This window comes from Peromyscus leucopus, chromosome 12, assembly GCF_004664715.2.
Source record: "Peromyscus leucopus breed LL Stock chromosome 12, UCI_PerLeu_2.1, whole genome shotgun sequence".
NCBI lineage: Eukaryota > Metazoa > Chordata > Mammalia > Rodentia > Cricetidae > Peromyscus > Peromyscus leucopus.
The window spans coordinates 51,422,162-51,441,567 of record NC_051073.1 but is presented as its reverse complement, the minus strand read 5'-3'; the positions used below and the strand labels follow the sequence as shown (position 1 = coordinate 51,441,567).

The window sequence follows — 19,406 nt, the reverse complement described above, 5'->3', positions numbered from 1 at the left end:
AAAGCATTTCCAAGGAGAAACATTTATTCTACCTTTAAAGACTGAAGAAGGCTATACATCCCCCACCTCCAAATTGGAGAACTTTCCAGAACTTAATTGTGATTGGGAAATTTACAAGCATAGACCCCCCCCCCATAGCTAAAAATACCACTTCTGTTTTGAATGGACAAATCCATCTGTCTTAGGCACGTTCAGAGCCTTACTGTACAGTTTATCTGTGGGCAGCAGGAGAGGAGAACCAATGAGCTGGAAGCTAAGTCGCTCAATCTGCTTCCTCTGCAAAGCTTCAGGGCATTGCACAGGAAATCTACTGCTGTGTCAAGTCCCAGAGAAGTTTCTTCTCTTCCAAGTTACTAATCAGACTAAGGAAGGGGCAGAGAGGAAAGGAGTGCTCCCTGCTGATGGGTTAAGAGGTGCTACCACGCAGAAGCCAGCGGGAGAGCGGAGGGAGCCTGGCCATGGTCACTGTTGCTCCCCTACCTGTGAGGAGAAAACGTACCGAGTGAGCGGCAGACGCCAGAAACCAGAAATGTCCTGCTTTTGGAGAACTTCTGACCTAGCGGTACTCTTGATATGGGGGGTCTTTGTGGCTGGTGAGTCTGAATTTTCCTCGGGAGAATGGCTAGGGATGAGAGAGAGACCTGCTCTGGGCTGCTTTTGAGCCTTGTCCTTTTCGCCAGGCAAATGCAAGCAAGCCAGTTGCTGCTGTAGAGATGGGGTGGTGGTGGGGGTCCTCCAGATGTGAGTTATCTCATCACCCCTACTTTCTGCGTTGTCTTATTTATTTTGCTTTGTGTCCCACAATATACGCATTTCTATAATTTCCTCCACTGCTGTGTCCTCGTCTTCCCCTCCCTTTTCGGGCAAAGCAGAATAAATTAAAGGCATATTCATAGCAATCCAAGTGACATCGGTTCTCTGTATTTTCTCCCTCTTCGAAAAAAAAAACTTAAATGATTGACTTTTTCCATAACCCGTCTAGGTCTCCCTTGCCAACGGTGTAAGTTAGGAATATTTGTTTCTTTCTCTCACTTTCTGTGACTGTGGGCTTCATGCATACAGTTACGCTGGCATGTCTGTGATGTATGTCTGTATTTATCTTGAAGATGTGTGGGCTACAGGAGACACTTTCTGAATCAGAAGGTGCACTCCTCAATGTCTGCGTTCCTGTAGGAGTTGAATAGAATTTGGGGCTACTGTGGGGGTGTCCTGGTTTCACTATAGAAAGGAGGTGGGAGTTGATGTGGGAGGCATTTTCATGTTTCACTTTTAGTCGATGGAGAAGCTGCAGGGAGCTCTAAATCTTAGAGTTTAACGATTTAAAGGAGAAATGGTGCTTTTTTCCCTCTCATCAGACTTTCTTTAAAATCATTTTTGTCTATCGCCCAGAAAAAAGACTATCTCATGATAACCTTGTTGGTGAGCACACGTAAAATAACTATACTCCTGCACTTCTCAGCTGAGAATTTTCAAGTATCTTTTCTCTTTGATGTGCATAGCAACCCAGTGAGGCAGGCATGGAAAGATGGCTCCATTTTACAAAGCTAGACCTTGAAGCTCAGAGAGGTGAAATGATTTGTCCATGGTGATAAGGAGCATCACAGAACACTTGCGTGAGCAGTTCACCCGTACCGTTTTCACTAAAGAGAACCGCCCATTGTAACGCTGCTGAAAAATGCTAAGCTAATATTGGGCTATAGATTGAATGGGAAAAGAACAAGATAGATCTGCATCTTTCAGGAGCTGGGCTTCTCTGGAAAGCTCCTGAAATGTGTGAAGGATGAGTTTGACTGGGGAAGCCAGGCAGGCAAGGAGCTGTTTGTGTCAGGTTGCCTTATGAAGCGGACAGAAAAGCAACAAAGTGGGAACATAACAGATACTTTGAATTTTAAAGGCTGAAGGGTGAGTTTTTAAAACTGCGTCTGAACACAGATGCTACGTTCATCAAGTCTCCGCAGTCCAGGCTTGTATCATAAAATCATCAAGTGTTTCGAAGGCAAACAAGCAAATTGCTTTATACTCATGATCTGGCATGATAAGGTCACTGAGAAGGTATTTAGAACGGTGAGCTGAAAGCCAACCAGGCTGCAACTTTATGGCTTTGGTACTGGTGTCCCAGACAGGAGTAGCTGGCTCGCTCTGTGTAAGATCGGTTCACACAGGAGAGAGGGGGAGGGTGTCAGGGTAAAGGATAGGATATGCTTCTTTTGCCTATTTAACTTTTAAAATGTACTTTAAGCTGTAAACCATGTGGTATTTATCTAATAACAATGCTCGAGGGGGAAGTTAAAAAGAATGGAATGGAAACTCTCCGCCTCACGCGTGGCTGCCTGTCCTCCACTCTCACAGACCGTACAGACCATGCCATTTCTTTCTACTTACTTTTGCTCCATTGTCTTCTAGGTTTTCTCATGTTCAAATTATGGTTTCATTCCACCTTTCGTTGAAGTTACTGGTTTTGTCAATGTGAGTTGAAAAAAAAAAAGGAACCTACCCCTCCAGTGTTTTCTTCCTTTTCATATTTTTTGCTCATTTTCCTTATCTTCCACTAGGGGGCAGGTAGTAACCGGAGGAGATTAAAAGCAACTTCAAAAAAGCAATGAATTGTCCTTACTAACTTCAGCTTTATCTTCCTTTTTTAAATTTTGTGCCAGCTGTAAATTTGCCTATTAGCTTAATATATATGTGTGTTTTTTCTCTGTATGTTCATGCTTAATATTCTGGTAAATAAAAATGCTAAGAGCTCTCTCTCTCTCTCTCTCTCTCTCTCTCTCTCTCTCTCTCTCGTGCATGTGTGGTATGTATAAGAATACTGGCTAAAAGTTTCCAGCAATCTAAATGAGGGAGATGAAAATAAAATTAAATCCTCAAGGAATATTTAAAAATCAGAAAATATGCCAGGTGGTGGTGACACACACCTTTAGTCCCAGCACTCGGGAGGCAGAGCCAAGCGGATCTCTGTGAGTTTGAGGCCAGCCTGGTCTACAAAGCAAGATTCAGGAAAGGCACCAAAACTACACGGAGAAACCCTGTCTCGAAAAACAAACAAAATAACAAAAAAAAAAAGAAAGAAAGAAAGAAAGAAAGAAAGAAAAATCAGAAAATATTAAAGTAAAAATGAGGAAAGGTAAAACCATGGGGTGTTGATAGTGTTACAGAGGAGTTGGGTCTTGACTGACAGCTTTGGGGAGATAGAGAAAGTCAGAGAAGAAATTGAGAGGAGGAATGTGTAACAGGAACAAAGGCCAGGAGGTTATGTGAGACAATGGGACCTAGTTTGCAGGAACAGTGTGTCATATAATAATAAAAAATAAGGGTGCATTCCCAGGGGCTTTAATGAATAAATAGATCGTCTGGATATTGTATAGTTAATGGCGAGGTCATCTCTTAGCTTGTGAAAAGAAACAATAATCTAGGGTGGTAGTTTTGGAGAATAATGTGGCGGCAGCATCCTGTTGCTTGGCAGTGGCACTCAGTAAAGTATTCCCCTACCAGATATGGTGAATGGTAGAGCTAGCCAGGAAGAGCTGTGAGATAATCGAAATAGGGAGCTTCTTAGCAGGGGTTCTTACAATAGGATTATGTTGGTGGCTGAGAAGGGAATTGTAGAGGAAGGACATGAATGCTAGACATTCCTATCTATACTGGTGAGTATAGAAAAATCCAGCAGTTTTGAACCACGTATGGAGCAGATGTTCCCTCTAAGCCAATACAGAGATTTGAATGATGGAGGAAACACCAGAAATGCTGACATTTGGGTCTGAGGGGCCAAAATCTCTTTTCCTCTCTGTAACAGAGAGCAAGATCTAAGAAGAGATGGGAAAGGAGAAAATATCGCCAACAGATTACGTACTTAGGAGGAAAGAAATGCTCTGAGATTGAGAAATGGGTTGAGACATACATTAGATACAGGGAGGCTAGCCAGCTCAGAATGGCTAGAACAAGATGGGGATAAATGAAGGTACTCACTGTAGGTAAACTATGTCTCAAAGAGACTAAGGGAATTTCAGCGGATGATGCTCCTGAACAAAACTATCCAGTGGTCATTTGGTTTTATATTGCATCTGAAGAATTTATCTATGCAGTCATTAAAATGTTATCAGTGACAATGCGATTTTGCCTCTTCTCTCTTGATGTCACTGACTCCCATTTTCTAGCTCCTGACTGGGTCTAGGGAGCCAGACAATAGGTGACATGTAGCTTTGGATTGTGTGACACTAAGAAGTAATCACCGTCTATCACTTTGAGAAATGATAAACATCACAAACACATGTAATTTTTATGAGAGTTGATTATAATCTACTCATTTCCCCCAAGAACTGACATCATTCATGCGTTAGCCATAAACAAAGAATTTCAAGGTTTTCATACCTTGAATTTATATGCCTTGCACGTCTGAAAACCTAGGCTCCATTCTGGGAACATAATCTTATTCTGTTTAAGGAAAGTACCATAGAGAAGCTGCAGCATTGAGGTCCGCCAGGCAGCTCTTCAGTTGATAAAGAGGTAATTTTCTTCAAGCATCTCTGATGCTCCTAACTGTTGATGCCGTGGCAGGTTTTCCCGGAGTCAGACTTAGCTGGGGTTTGGTGTACAGAACGTTCGTGCATCTCAACCCTCACTCTGATCGGACACAGCAGGTGGGGGTGGGGGACTACTGAGCTAGCTGGCCCTTGAGAGATTCCACATCGACGAGAACGCTGGGACAAGAACGCTGGTCTTTATATCTCCGCCTTACTCAGTTACTGGGTGGGCTGCCCTGGGAAGGGCTTGATTTTGAGCAAGGAAAGCAAACCCCCTTTGAAGTCCCAGAAAACTGAAGACTGTCTGCTGGCAGCGCTCTTGGCTGGAGCAAGGGGCTGTCCCTGAAGGGGATTCTGGGTGGCACATTCTAGATACGCACCACAGTTGCCACCTCCTTTGTTCTTCCTTCCTTCCTGAAACTCCGAGTCTCTGTCTGGTCTTTTTTACCCAGTCGATTTTTTATCTCTAATTTTTATTCATTTTCTTTTTGCTGTTGAGAAGTTCCCTCAGTTTTCTTTCGTATGAAAAGAATTATTAACGATTTTATGTTTGAGACATTTATTTTACTTTCATTATCAAAGCATGTTATTTGCTAGAGATGTGTAGAATTCTGGGTAGCGATTGGCTCCCCCTTACCCCATTTTAGTGCCTAAAAAAACTCTAATGAGAAGTCAGTCTGCCACTCATATCATTTCTCTAAATTTTATCTCCTATCTTCTAGGGCAGTTTTCAACATTTCATCCTTGTTGCTGGGGTTTGCCACATTTAATCTGTTTAACTGTGGTAATTTCATCTGTAAAGGATTACTTAATCTTTTCAGACAGTATTATGAAACAAGTGATTATGACACTATTAAGCGATACAGACTTTTGAGACTCAAGACACCTCTATGCTAAATCTTTCATTTTGTATGTGGACCGGTAAAGACTAGCCACGTTCAAGGAACTGCTGACCATGTCGCCTCACCTTTCAGTGGACGAGTTGGCATGGGACAGCTCTCCAGTACCAACAGTCGAAGGGAAAGAGCTGTGGCCAGAGTGTGTGTATGGGAACCCCTGGTTTTAGGTGTGATACCCTGGAATTGACTGTGACATTCAAGAGAGAAACAATAGCGACTAAATTAGGGTTGAGATTCTTGTTAAGGAAAAATAAGTCATAGCTAAAATGAGGCTTGGCCACTTGGTCAGCCAAGAAGTAAGGGAGTGTTCTGCCATATGTCTGTCACTGTGCTTTGTACTGGGGACATTTGATGAAGAAAGATGCGGAGGGGCCGGGGATATAGCTCAGTGCCAGAGCATTACTCTACCATGTGTAAGGCTTTAAATTAAACCCTAGCACTTAAAAAAGACAGCTATAGAGCCTATTTTCTTGGAGCTTAGAATCTGTAGGGAAGACAGATATTAAACAAATTCGTGCAAATAATTAAGTAACATAAAGAATGTAGGGAAAATACAGGGTGGCCTAAAAATGTAACTGGTGAGTCGGATCTTGTCGGAGGGTCAGGAAGGCTGCCCTGAGGAAGTGACAGATATGGTGAATGGCAGAGCTAGCCAGGAAGAGCTGTGAGATGAACTCCAGGCTGGTGGAAGAGCCTGCAAGATATTCAGAGAGAGCTGATTTACGGTTGGAATGAGCGAATCAATGGTGTGGAGGTTTAGCAGGAATTCTGGAAGACGGGAGGGATACCGGGAGAATCAGAGACACAGGAGTGGGTGAAGACCTACGGGTGGTGGTGCATGCCTGCAATCCCAGCATTTAGGTTGGTGGGGCAGGCAGTATGGGCCAGCTACATAATTAGAGGTTGTCTCAAAGGAGCAAGCAAGTAAACAAAATGTTTTTAAACATGGAGGAGCAGCTGACACTTGAGAGGAATTCCCCACACCAAGGTGCTGGAGGACAAAGGTAACTTGTGGAGAGGGTACTGAGCAGGCAGGCAAGGAGGCAGAGGGGGAAATGTGTAGGTGTTGTGGTGGGGGTGACGAAAGGGTCTTCAGAAGGAGAAAGTGCCCAAGTGCGTTGTCAATTTAGAGAGCGAACCGCCAGAGGCGACCCACAGATTAGTAAATGTATTTAGGAGCAGCAGCGTCCTGTATGTGTCATAGTTGACTGTGTGTGTATTCAAGGAGGCAGGGGACATTCTTTTTTTTTTTTTTTTTTTTGGTTTTTCGAGCCAGGCTTTCTCTGTGTAGCTTTGCGCCTTTCCTGTAACTCACTCTGTAGCCCAGGCTGGCCTCGAACTCACAGAGATCGGCCTGCCTCTGCCTCCCGAGTGCTGGGATTAAAGGCGTGTGCCACTACTGCCAGGCTGGCAAGGGACATTCTTAAAGGTGGAAAGAGAGGGATACACAGGGTGTGTTCAAGTTATCATCACTGGCTGCAAGGATCCATGATGTGACGTGAGTGGGGTCTGTCCACATTTGCCCACAGTGGTTGGGTCAATGTCTTTTGTTTTCTGTGTAAGGTAGCAGTGGCCTTTATCCACAGTTCTTCAGTGTCACAACAGCTCTTGTTACCACACAGAAAGCACAAGATCCCTGTCCGTCATAATCTTCTGACATTATTTATTTTATTCAATTTTTTTTTTTTTAAAAAAAATTAAGCCTTAGTACAAACAATTCCATTTTAATTCTAACTTTCCCAGGATAAAAACCCAGCCAAGCAACTCAGGTGCATCAGTACTGCTGAGAAGATATAGGGGGACTATAAAGACGGTGGTGGCCTTTGAGATTGCCTTTTGAGTAGAAGGTGTGTTGGGGGGGGGGGAGCAGCCACATTGCTGGTACTGCTGGGGAAATGAGTGGGAGGAAAATCGATGCTGAGAGCCCCGGCCACTCATTCTAGAAGTTAGGCGGCAGAGAAAGGGGAAAGCAGAATCTACCTCTTTTTTTTCCCCTTCCTCTATCAACAGTGGTAAACCTGGGACTATGCTAATGATAAGAACACCATCTGAGACAATGTGGTGCCTCAGTAAAAATGTCTTTCTGATCTCCGTGTGTCTATGCAATTTTAAGGTACTTAGTAACTTCCTTTTTCTTTTGACATTTTCTTACTTTACCATGAAATTCCACTGCCTGTCCAACTTACCCCATTGCATGTTGCAGGGAAATTTACTTCTATGACCCTTTCTGGGGTGTTGACAAAAAAGTTGAAGTGGAAAATACGTGTAGATTCCAAATGATTAAGTCTAGCTGTGTTTATTCCCAAAGCAAGCCTCAATTGGTTCCTTTTTAGAAGTTACCCAGGGGCGATTGCAATCCAACACTTTCAAGACGTGTCTCACAGAGCCAGGCAGTGGTGGTACACACTTGTAATCTCAGCAGTCAGGAGACAGATCTTTGAGTTCAAGGCCAGCCTGGTCTTCAGAGCAAGTTCCAGGGCAGCCAGGGCTTCACAGAGAAACCCTGTCTCAAAAAAGCAAGGGAGAAAAACAAAACAAAACAAAACAAAACAACAACAGATGTGCCACACAGAGTCTTCTGTGGAGTGTAAACTGCTAGGGACACCCAGGCTCTCAAAGTCCCAGGTATCTGTGCTTTCAGGAACCTTTGCAGATGATGATGGGTAGAGCTGGGGTTCAGAGTGCTGCCCCATGTCTTTGCTAGTCTCTTACTTGGGTTAGTCCCCCAGTCAGAGGACTGGGCTCATTTCCGATGCACCCATCTTGCAATGTGGACTTTAACCAGTGGTAGGGCATCTGAGACCTTGCTTCATTCATCCTAGTATGCGTAGAGCTCTACCAGTCACCGGACACCAAGCTACTTAACGGTAGTTGCCTTGAACGTCCTTACCACCTCATGTGTCTGTAGTCATGCCCTCTTAGGACTTTTCAAAAGGAAACCACTTGGCTTTTTGCCTCCTACTCCTTCAGTACATCTAGGATCCTGCTTTCCCAGTTACCTTTCTTCACTCTTTTCTGTTCTTTCCATCTACAAGCACACTTTGTCTTCCTCTGTTTTTAGACACGTTCTCGGTGCCCAAGCACCAGGTATTGCTCTATCTCTTTCCCAAGTTTGAGATGACCAGGTAACAAGGTCACGGTCTCATGGCTTCCATCTTGTCTAGGGCAGAATCCTTGAGAGTTTAAGCCTCCATTTTGTTGACTCAGTCGGCTCTGCTCTCTTGGCCCTTTCAGGCTGGATTCTGCTCCAGCATCTTTACTCAGATGGTTTCCTTATTCGATCTTTTCCTTATATGGACTTCAGGGCCATCACTGACATTCTTGCTGCCAAGTTGTAAAGTTCTGACTTCAAGATTTTCCGCATTTTAGCTTGATTTAGATCCTTCATGTCAGGAGATCTTTCTTCTTCTGGAATTCATGACACTGTGCTTATTTTCTGTTTTGCTACACTGTTTCTGCAAAGCTCACAGCCTTCAACAGAGCCACAGGTATACATGTTTTAAAGGTCTGGGTTTGACCTTTTCTCTAGTTCCCATACCACAGACATTCGGCAGTTTATGGGCTTGAGCTAGCTCTCAGTCATCACTCTTCAAATCATATTTTTTAAAACTTGAAGTTAGCTGCCTATTCCTTAGTCTAGTGTCGAGAGTTGCTGGGAGGATTAGGTCCAACAATGCAACTGAAGTTTTTGGCATAGTTTGTTTTGTATTCATAAACATTTAAAATAATTATTTCGTGCTTCTCAAATACATTGTTTCATGCCATTCAGTTAGCTCTCTACAGATTGATTTTTGGCCATTTTCAGTTTTTTGATAAAAAGAGCTTTTTGTTTCTTTTTTCTTTTTGTTTTTCTTTAAGATACAGCAAGACAGCTTTTATTAGCACTAGGCACAAGTTACTGACACAGATAATTACTTTGCTGTGGAATAAGATTTATTACTTACCATAATTATTGTTTGCTTTCTAAATTTTATCTACCCGTTGAATTTGTTGTTTGAATTCTTGTTTCTTAAGTTTTGTTTTTGTAAGCAGTTTCTTCATGTCTTTGTTTTATAAACTATCTGGGTGTTTTATTTGATCTCTGAATCCCATTTGATCAGTAGGATCAAAGTCACTAGCTATGACACATCCAAGATGCTGTTTAATCTTTTGTCAAGATATTTATGTCTGTTGTCCAGTTTTCTTTCATTCAGATTTTCCATTTTTTTCCAAATTGATTGTATACTTTCTGATATTTTCTGAGGAAAATTGGCCTTTGATGACCAAAATCAATGTTGTGAACAGTCTTTAGAATTTTTCCTGGAAATTTTTTAGTGATTTTTTTTTCCATATGAAGGATTTAAATCCTAGAGTTAAATATTTTAATATTTTGATTTCTAGTTTCAGTTTCTATAGTTAGAAAAGTTTCTGGGTAAAGTCAACTGTCACATTTTACCTGGAACTTTCTCCCTGGTTTCAGTACTTGAACTCTCACATCCCAGGAAGCCCTACAGCTCCAGCAGCATATTATCTTACCCATCCTCCACCCTGCTCAAGGTGAAAAACCCCAAACTACCCATGTTTTCTCCCAGGGCTTTTGTTTTATATTTAAATACTTGCTTTCTTTTTGTCTGAGGAGTGAGATAGGAGCCTGATCTTATTTCTTCCACATGCCTAGCTATCCCTCTTAATACCGCTCACAAATAATGGAATGAATCACCCTTGCCTATAGGAACATAAGTTGCACTCATAATGTCAGACACTCTGTTCTCACATGTGTAATTAAGCAACTGAGATTCTCAGAAGCCCATGTAAGATTACAGGGATCAGAAATGAAGACCTAATACATTGGTTGGTATCCTGACTCGGATTTTGATGTCTTCTCTGTTTTCACTAGAACTTTGGGCTTCTGTCCAGATTTTGTTCCTTAACACCTAACTAGGGTGTTGTCTGCTGCTAGGTTGGTATCTTTCATAAGAAAAGATAGTTTCATAAAGTCTAAGAATATGAAACCAATTCCTAGATCCATAATTTAAGCCAATTGTGCTTAAACTATTAAAACTAAAACATACACGTTTGTACTTTTAATTTGCAATTATTTTTTTAAATTTGCAATTACTTTAACTTTCTTCTATGTTAACATATACTACGTTGTACAATATCTGACGTGCACAAACATGAAGGGCTCATTCTATATCGAGGACCTGAGAGAGTTAAGAAGCAGACCACTGCAGACTCCCTCCAGCTTCTGCTCTAACCGCAGCAACTCTTTTGAGGTGATTATTCCCTGTGCAGAATAGTTGTTTCCTTAACTGTCTACTCATCATCACATACATGTCCTGCTCTCAGTAGTAATACGTCGTTTGCTTTTTTTTTGTGTGTGTTGTTTGTAACAGAAATATTGAACATTCTGTTTCATAATTGCTTTTGATTGCTCAGTGCAAACGAGCCATCTCAGTTTACCTGGAACTCTTTTTTTTTTTTCCTTCTGGTTTGAGCACTAAATTTTCTGCATTCCAGGAAACCCCTTAGGTCTAGCAAAGTAAGGTCCTACTCATCATGTGTGCTGTTCAAGACTCAAACAAAACAAAACAAAATAAAACAGAATTGCCTATTTTTTTAAAATTGTTTTTGTTCTTTATGTTTAAACCTTTGATTTATTTTATTTTCATATGAAAGGTGAGAATAATCCTTGTTTAAGTTTTTTTTTAATATTTATGTGGTATATGTACCTGTGTATATGCATGTATGCATTGTGTGTGTGTGTGTGTGTGTGTGTGTGTGTGTGTGTGTGTGCATGTGGTGTTCCTGGATCTTCAGGTTAGCTATCACAGACTTCCACCTATCTCCATACCACACAGTGAAAACCACTGCCTTAGAGTAGAATACTGTGAGGTCATTTGGATGATGATAATTTTAGTCTCAGAACCTCTGAGAAATAGGCAATTTAATCCCACAATTCAACGAGCTTTAATCTCATTCTATCTATAATTCAAAAATACCTTGAAAAAAATGACACTTTTCTAACCTACAGCTACAACATGCAGCTTATAAAATGTAGAAAAACATCCACCAAGTAACAATTAAAGTTGCCATGTTTGACCTTTACTGGAGCTGGGAATTTTCCACACTGTAGTGACCTTATTGTGGGTTGCAAAAGTCACCTTGCAGTTGAGCTGAACAAAGGCCTACCAATGCGATCTGAATTTCTGGATCTTTTATGATGATGATATGAGTCACAAAGATGCATTCCTTTAAAATAAAACCTCAAGCCTGGTATACTGGCAAACACCTTTAATCCCAGTACTTGGGAAGCAGAGGTAAGTGGATCTCTGTGAGTTCAAGACCAGCCTGGTCTATGTAGCAAGCTCCAGGCCAGCCAGGACTACATAGACAGACCCTGTCTGAAAAGAAATGAATAAATAAGATAAAAATGAAACCTTGAATCTTCAGGAGAAATGGATCCATGATTACAAATGGATTTACCACCTCAGTTTACAATGTGCTTTTATATTCTACTTATACATAGTTTGTAAAACAAATAAACAACACTGTATGTATTTGTCAGAGGGAAAGCAATGCACCGTAATTCACCTCATTATACAAAACATTCAGAGGAAAAGGAAGAAGTAAAACCCCCATTGCTCGTATTCTCTAGCCATTAGAAATGGCTTCCTGCTTCGCCTCCAAAGACTCAGACCCAAGTGTGTTGGAACAGTCACGAAGTTTGAGATTTAAGAGTGACAAATGAAGACAAATACTTTTACTTGTTTTTCCTTAGATATTTCCACAGATTCTGATGTGTCTTTCATGTGTTACATAACAACGCACATGACAGGTTCTGAAGTTTATGATAAGCAATAAGAATGAGTTTTACGTAGCACAGTACCCATGTTGAAATATCTGTAGAAATGTGGAAACAAAACTACCTTATACTTTTTTTTTTTTTTTTGTGGCAATACAGTTGTGAACTCATAGCTTCATGTTTAAAAACCTACAGTTTGGGCCTGATTTCAAAGTTTTGATACAAAGTTCACTTATTAGACCTTTAACCCTAAGTTTGCATTTCCTCCAAAAGACCTGCAAATGAATGAAAAGGAAGAAAATCTTAACTTTTTTGTTTCTCATTTTTATGCATTAGTAATAATAAGTGACTATTAACAGCAGCGTTAGCTGCTTCACTATGGCTCACTCTGTGCTTGATTTGAGCTGATAGTGGCTCCCGAACCAGGAACTGTTAATGCTGGTATTTTAGAAATGCCTCCCTCCAGTGTTTTTTTTTTTTTTTTTTTTTTTTTTTTTTTTTTTTTTTTTTTTTTGAGTGTGCACTCAAAACGCAGCATTTTGCAACAGATGACAATTGTTTAATCTCCCCAGGAAGTCATGTGTTGTCTCTGAGAGCCCTTTTCTGTCACTGAGGAAGCTTCCCCCGGTTTGCACAGTCATGCCTAAGCGAAGTGTCCCGTGTGGGCGGTATTTGCTTGCTCAGGCATATATGTGACAAAGATGATTTGGGAAAGGAAACTTCTGCTTACTAAGTTACTAAGAAGTTTCGCTAACAGTAAAACCAAAAAGCATTCTCCTGTGCCGATTTTGACTTTGGTGGAAAAGTATTTGAATACTGCTTTCATTCAGAACCAAGGTCTTTGATATGTGTTGGTGATGGTACTTGCGTTAAAACTTGGTCTTTCTTTCTTTCTTTCTTTCTTTCTTTCTTTCTTTCTTTCTTTCTTTCTTTCTTTCTTTCTTTCTTTCTTTCTTTCTTTCTTCCTCTCTCTCTCTCTCTCTCTCTCTCTCTCTCTCTCTCTTTCTTTTTTTAAACAATGTTTTATTTTTAAAATTAGCTTACAGAATACAAAGTCTCCAGATGGGATTTTTATATGTATTCCATTTTGGTTCAATACCTGCTCCCCACTTACTGGTCCCTCTTCTGCTTTGTTCTATTGTCTTCCCCACCCCTTTCCTAAAGCCCTGCCCTTCCCCAAGTCTGACTGACTCCTTTCTAGTTTCCTGGCCTTCACCCATATTTACTCCCACCTGGACATACATTTAATAGCTAGATGCTAGGATCCATATATGAGAGAGATCATATGGCACTTGTTTTTCTGACCCTGGGTTACCTTGCTTAATATATATTTTTTTAGTTACATCCATTTTCCTGTGAATTCCATTTTTCCATACAGCTGAAAAAAGTTTGTTTCTTTTCTTTTCTTTCTTTATTAAAGTTTTTCATTTATTTTACATATCTACCACAGTTTCCCCCTCCTCTCCTATCCCCTCCCTTCATCTCTCATCTGCCCCCTCCCATCCATTTCTCCATTCAGAAAGGGGCGGGCCTCCTACGGGAGTCAACAAAGCACAGAACATCAAGTTGAGGCAGGACCAAGCTCCTCCCCCTGCAGCAAGACTGGGCAAGGCAACCCAGCATGGGGGATAGGTTCTTAACAGGCAGCTCAAGTGCCAGGGACAGGCCCTGATCTCACTAGGAGCCCCACAAACAGACCAAGTAAATACGGAATCATACCATCTGCAAATAGGGATAGTTCTTTCTCTTGTGTTGTTCTAGCTAAGACAACACAATATTGACCACTATATTGAATAAGAAAATTATTTCATCTTTTGCATTTATTAAGACTTACTTTGTATCTTATAATGTGGCCAATATTAGAGACAGCGTTGTCTCTATCTGTTTGTCCATATTTGTTGAGTGGAATGTTTGGTAAAATATCTAAGTCCAGTTGATCTTTGGTGTAACTTGGCTCTGAGGTTTCTTTGCTGAGTTTTTGTTTGAAAGATTTATTTTGATGTGAGATTGAGATATTAATGTCTCTCATTATCATTGTGTCCAGATCTGTGTAGTATTTTATGGCATGTAGTGTTTGCCTTAATGCAGTTGGAGATCCAGTAGTCTGTGCATAAATATTACAGCAATTATGTTCTCTTGATGAAGTGTTCCCTTTGTCAGTATGTAATGGCCCTCTGTATCTCTTCTGAGTGGTTTTGGTCTGAAGTCTATTTTATCAAACATAAAAATTGCTGTGCCAGCTCATTTGCTGCTTCTGTTCATTTGGTAGTTGGAGTTCCAACTTTTGACTCTCAGTTTATGAATGTCTTTCTTAGCTGTGTATATTACTTGGAGACAGCAGATAGTTGGGTCATGTAAAACCTGATACTCCTGATACAACTTTGAATAACTCTTTCAGCTTCATAATGCAAAACGTATAGCTTGATGAGTTTTGTCAGGTATATACACTTGTAAATGATCACCATCAAGAAGATAAAAAGAACATTTACATGATTTCCAAAATCTTCTTCATCTATCTCTGAAGTCCATCCCTGCCCCACCTACTAGTTACTAGCAACCTATTCTTGTCACTGTAGAATATTGACCAATTTATATCAGAAGAAATAATTTTGCATACTTGCAGACTGAATTAAAGAGCACATTAAAATGATCATATACAATGACTAAATTCATTCCATTCAAGTGATGTAAGGACGGTTCAACATTCACATCAATAAATATATACAACACATAATGACTCAAGGACAAAAATCATATGAGTATCTCAGTTATTCAGTAAAGACCTTGGACAAAGTTTAAAATCCCTTCATGATAAAACCTCTGAAGAAACTTAGAATAGAGCCTACTTCAATAGAATAAAGCCTAAACATGAAAGATATATAGCAAAGATTACACTAAATGGGGAAAAATGAAAGCATTTCATCAGAAATGACAGAAGTGTCTACTTTCTCCACTCCTATTCAATACAGAGTTCAAAGTCTTTAGCTACAGCAATAATGCAAGAGAAAGAAATAAAGAAGGAAAAAGTTAAATTATCCCTATTTTCAAATGATAGGATCTTATACTTAAAAGACTCTAAAGACTCAATGAGAAACCTTTAAGATCTGATAATTCCAGCATAGTAGCAAGAAACAAAATCAACCCATGGAAGGCAGCAGCTTTCTATACAGCAATAATTACTTGTTGAGAAAGGAATTTTTTTTGGGGGGGATCCCCATCTCCAATGGTCTCAGAAACAGGAGCCCAAGAAAGAAACTTAAAAAAAACTCTGTGTGTGTGTGTGTGTATGCACATGTGTGCAGATAGATGCTTAGGGAGGTGAGAAGAGAGCATTGGATCCCCTGGAGCTATGAGTCACTGCACTGAACTTTAGTCCATTCCAACAAGTGACCTTAACTACTGAGCCAGCTCTCTAGCCATAGAGAGGAAAGATCTTCAGAATGAAAACGGAACAAAGAAATTGAAGAGGTTATCTCACCAATAAACACACACATTGGACAGGTAGTTCACAAAAGAAGTACAAATGAACAACAAATATTTGAAAAACCTTTCAATAATCTTAGCCACCAGGGAAACACAAATTAAAAGTATCCCACAATTCATCTGACTGTAATAAAAATGGCTATCATGAAAAAATAAAGGACAGCAGATGCTGGTGAGGATGTGGAGAAGGGGGACTTTCATACACTGCTGATGTAACCACTGTGGAGATCTGTATTGAGTCTCCTCAAAAACTAAACATAGAATTATCATATTCTCTAGTTATACCTCTCCTAGGTCTACACCTAAAGGAATCTAAGCCAGTCAGTATACCACACAGATGTTTGCATATCCATGTTTATTGCTACATTCTTCACCATAGCCTGGATCTGGAAGAATAGATAAAGAAAATGTGGCACATGTATGAAATTCTCTCATGGGCATCTAAGCACACTATACTTGGTATCATGTTAATTGAACAAGCTAGACTGTGGAAGATAAACATCCCCCGCTTCTTTCTTATGCAGACTCTAGATTTATATTATATGCATAGATGTGTGGACAAAGAGGACCAAAGGGAGCTGGAGGTGAGGAGTCAAATCAAGGTATTTGGGGAAATAAAGACAAAGATCACAAATTTGTTCTCAAATGCAGTATTTATATTTAAACATACATACATGTGGTTTTGTATGTATATTTAACAGGAAAGCAGAAGGGAGACTATTTGGAAAGACCCAGTAAGATATAGGAAGTAGGGATGGGCAAGATAATGTGGGGGGTGGTGGTGGTGCAGAGAAAGGCCTATAATGACACATATCTATAAAAATGCTATAATGAAACCTAAATTTTATGCTGACTAAAATATTAATTAAAGATAAGTATCTTGCATGGCATCTTAGATCTGCCTCCTTAACCTACCTATATCCATTTATATTTAGAATTAAAACTGCCAGTTTCCAAATTCAACCCAAATTATCCATGCGATTTTCGGCAACTGATTACCTGTAACTCTTTAAAAAACTCTTTTGTTTCATGCTTCCTTTAAATGTTATTATTTTTCTTTACAATTCTCTTTTCTTTTTTTTTTGTTTTGTTTTTCAAGACAGGGTTTCTCTGTGTAGCTTTGGAACCTGTCCTGGAACTCACTCTGTAGCCCAGGCTGGCCTCGAACTCACAGAGATCCGCCTGCCTCTGCCTCCCGAGTGCTGGAATGAAAGGCATATGCCACCACTGCCTGGCACAATTCTCTTTTCTTAGAAGTTCCACATCCTAAGGTCCAGCTCAAATTCCATCTATGATCGGGAAGCTTCCCCATTCCCTAGTCCTCATAGCATTCCTGTCCAAAAACACACTGAACTTCTGGATACCACAGCATGCTTTTATCATCGCACTGAAACTTTACATTATACTGTTGATACAGCTGTTTAATCTCCTCAATTTTAAAGTCTTGGGTATAAGGAATATTTATTAATTAAAAAATTTTAATGGTCTATTTATTTTGCCAGTAATTTCTGCTCAAAGTATGAATACTGACAATGCAGTTCCATAAGATCTTATCTCACAGAATGTTAGATTGTAAGCTGTTTATATGTTATGATTAGAACAAAGGAAAATCCTCTTTTGCTGTTCCATATTCATATCCAGTCAACACATTACAATCATATTGGAAATCCTTTAACAGATAATTAAGAGCATTTTCACACTGGGATGCACTAAATATTGTGACACTGGAAGAAGAACTACTTAGTTGTTGGACATAAACAGGAGAGAGGGAAGGGGAGCAGAGGTGTCCAATGAAGAAGACCAAGTCAAAAGTTGGTGGTAGGGCAAACTGCTCAGCTGTGGTCATTTATGTATTTATTAGCATTAGCAATAGCAATCGGAAATGGCCTGAAGAACACAGAAGAAAAGGTGTTGTTAAAAGAATGGATTCATTTATGGATATTACCTCCCTGCATCTCTTTTCAAAACGTGTAAGGTCAGCAATGAAAGGTCTAGTGTCACCAAGGCCCTAAGGGATTCTCTACTGCAGCAAACAAGCAAGCTCGGTCACATTTTAGTTGATGCCCCATCCTTTAATGATAGTCATAACAAGTCAGTGCTTGATGCTTAGGTAGTGTTTGGACTTTAGACTATCAAACTGCTTTATATGCAGCTAATGTTAATAGAGTATTTTCTACTGTCATACTACCCTGCACATGCCTGATCTTGTCTGGTCTTATAAGATGAGCAGGGCCATCCTGGTTAGTACTTGGAGGGGAGACATTTTATAGCAGCAGTTCTCAACCTGTGGGTCTCGACCACCAGAAAACACACATTTCTGATGGCCTTAGGAACTGAGACATTACTCAGGAGCAAAATTACAGTTACAAAGTAGCAATGAAAATAAATTTATGGTTGGGTGTTCCTAAGATCATTCGAACTATGTGTTTTCTGATGGTAACATCCCATAACTTAAGAACTGCTGCTTTATAGTATCATCTAGATTATGTTTTTTGTGTTTAAGAGTGTTGATCAATTTCCGATTCTGAAATTATTTGTTTATTTAGTACCAACTTCAAGAATGCAATCATTAAAAAGAATCATGGCATATCTAAAACTTTTTTCATCTGATGTTTGCAGCATACATTAGCCCAGAACACTTTTGAACAATGAGCAGCTAATAGTTTATTTTCTGTTCTGCTGTTTCCAAAATTTTTGTTTGGTGGTAACTTTGAAATTAAACTTTAATAGATTTTTCAAGAGCAGTTTTTGATTCACAGAAGAATTCAGTGGAAGGTACAGAAAATGTCCGCATCTGTATCCCTGCCCCTGCCTCTGTATGTGGGAAGTCTTCTCAGTTATCTGCAGTCCCCACTAAAATGATGCATTATTATTACAGCTCATGAATTTACACATTTGCACCTTAGGGTTCACCCTTATGCTGTGTATTCTATGGGCTTAAACACATGTAAGACAGCAATATCTAAGATAACAGCATCATACAGAGTCATTTCATTGCCCTAAAATCATCTTTGCTTTGTGCGTTCATCTTTTCCGTTCCTCTAACCCCTATTGTTCACTCTAGCCACAGTTTTGCTTTTCCCACCATGCCACGAGGCAGCAATAAGTGTGAAGCTTTTCCAGTTTTTCTTTAAGCTTAGTCATGTGCATTTAATTTCCCTTCGTGTCTTTTAATGACCCGATAGTCCTCTCTCCCTCTTTCTGTAACTTAGGATTTCCAAATGTGGCCACGGCGACCCTTGAACTTTCTAGTTGTCCATCTTCTACCTCCGAATTGCTAGGATTACATGAGTTTATTATGTCCAGTTCAACGAAGAGCTGGGGATTGAACTCAGGGCTTTGTGTATGCTAAACAAGCTCTCTATCCACTGGGCTACATCCTTAGCTCTTATAATTTCTTTCAAGCACTGAGTGATAGTGTCACTTCCAAATGTGACATAATATATTGATCTATTTGTTTACTAAAGAATATCTTGGTACTTTCCAAGTTTTGGCAATTATGATGGGAGCTAATTCACATTCTTAGCAGCAATGAATAAGGGCCCCTTTGTCTCTGTATCCTTATCTGCATGTGTGTGGTTCTCTTCCTTTTCTTTTTTGTTAAAATAAAATTTCTATTTTTATTTACTTAAAGTATTATTACATTATTTTCCTCTCCCTCTTCTGCCTCTAATCTGTAATTGTTTCCTCAACCATTATCATTCTGAGTAGTGTGAG

The 19,406-nt window shown here is 39.9% G+C and overlaps 1 protein-coding gene across 1 annotated transcript in view; it reads left to right on the top strand.

The window, feature by feature from the left end:
• Window positions 1-228: 228 nt before the first annotated feature.
• The window catches only part of LOC114694962 (cell surface glycoprotein CD200 receptor 1-like), a 29,303-nt gene continuing 10,125 nt past the window's right edge, over window positions 229-19,406 (top strand). Inside the window, exon 1 of the mRNA XM_028872074.2 lies at window positions 229-593. Coding sequence (XP_028727907.1) covers window positions 242-593 — 352 coding nt within the window. The 5' untranslated portion in view covers window positions 229-241. The remainder of the gene's footprint in view (window positions 594-19,406) is intronic.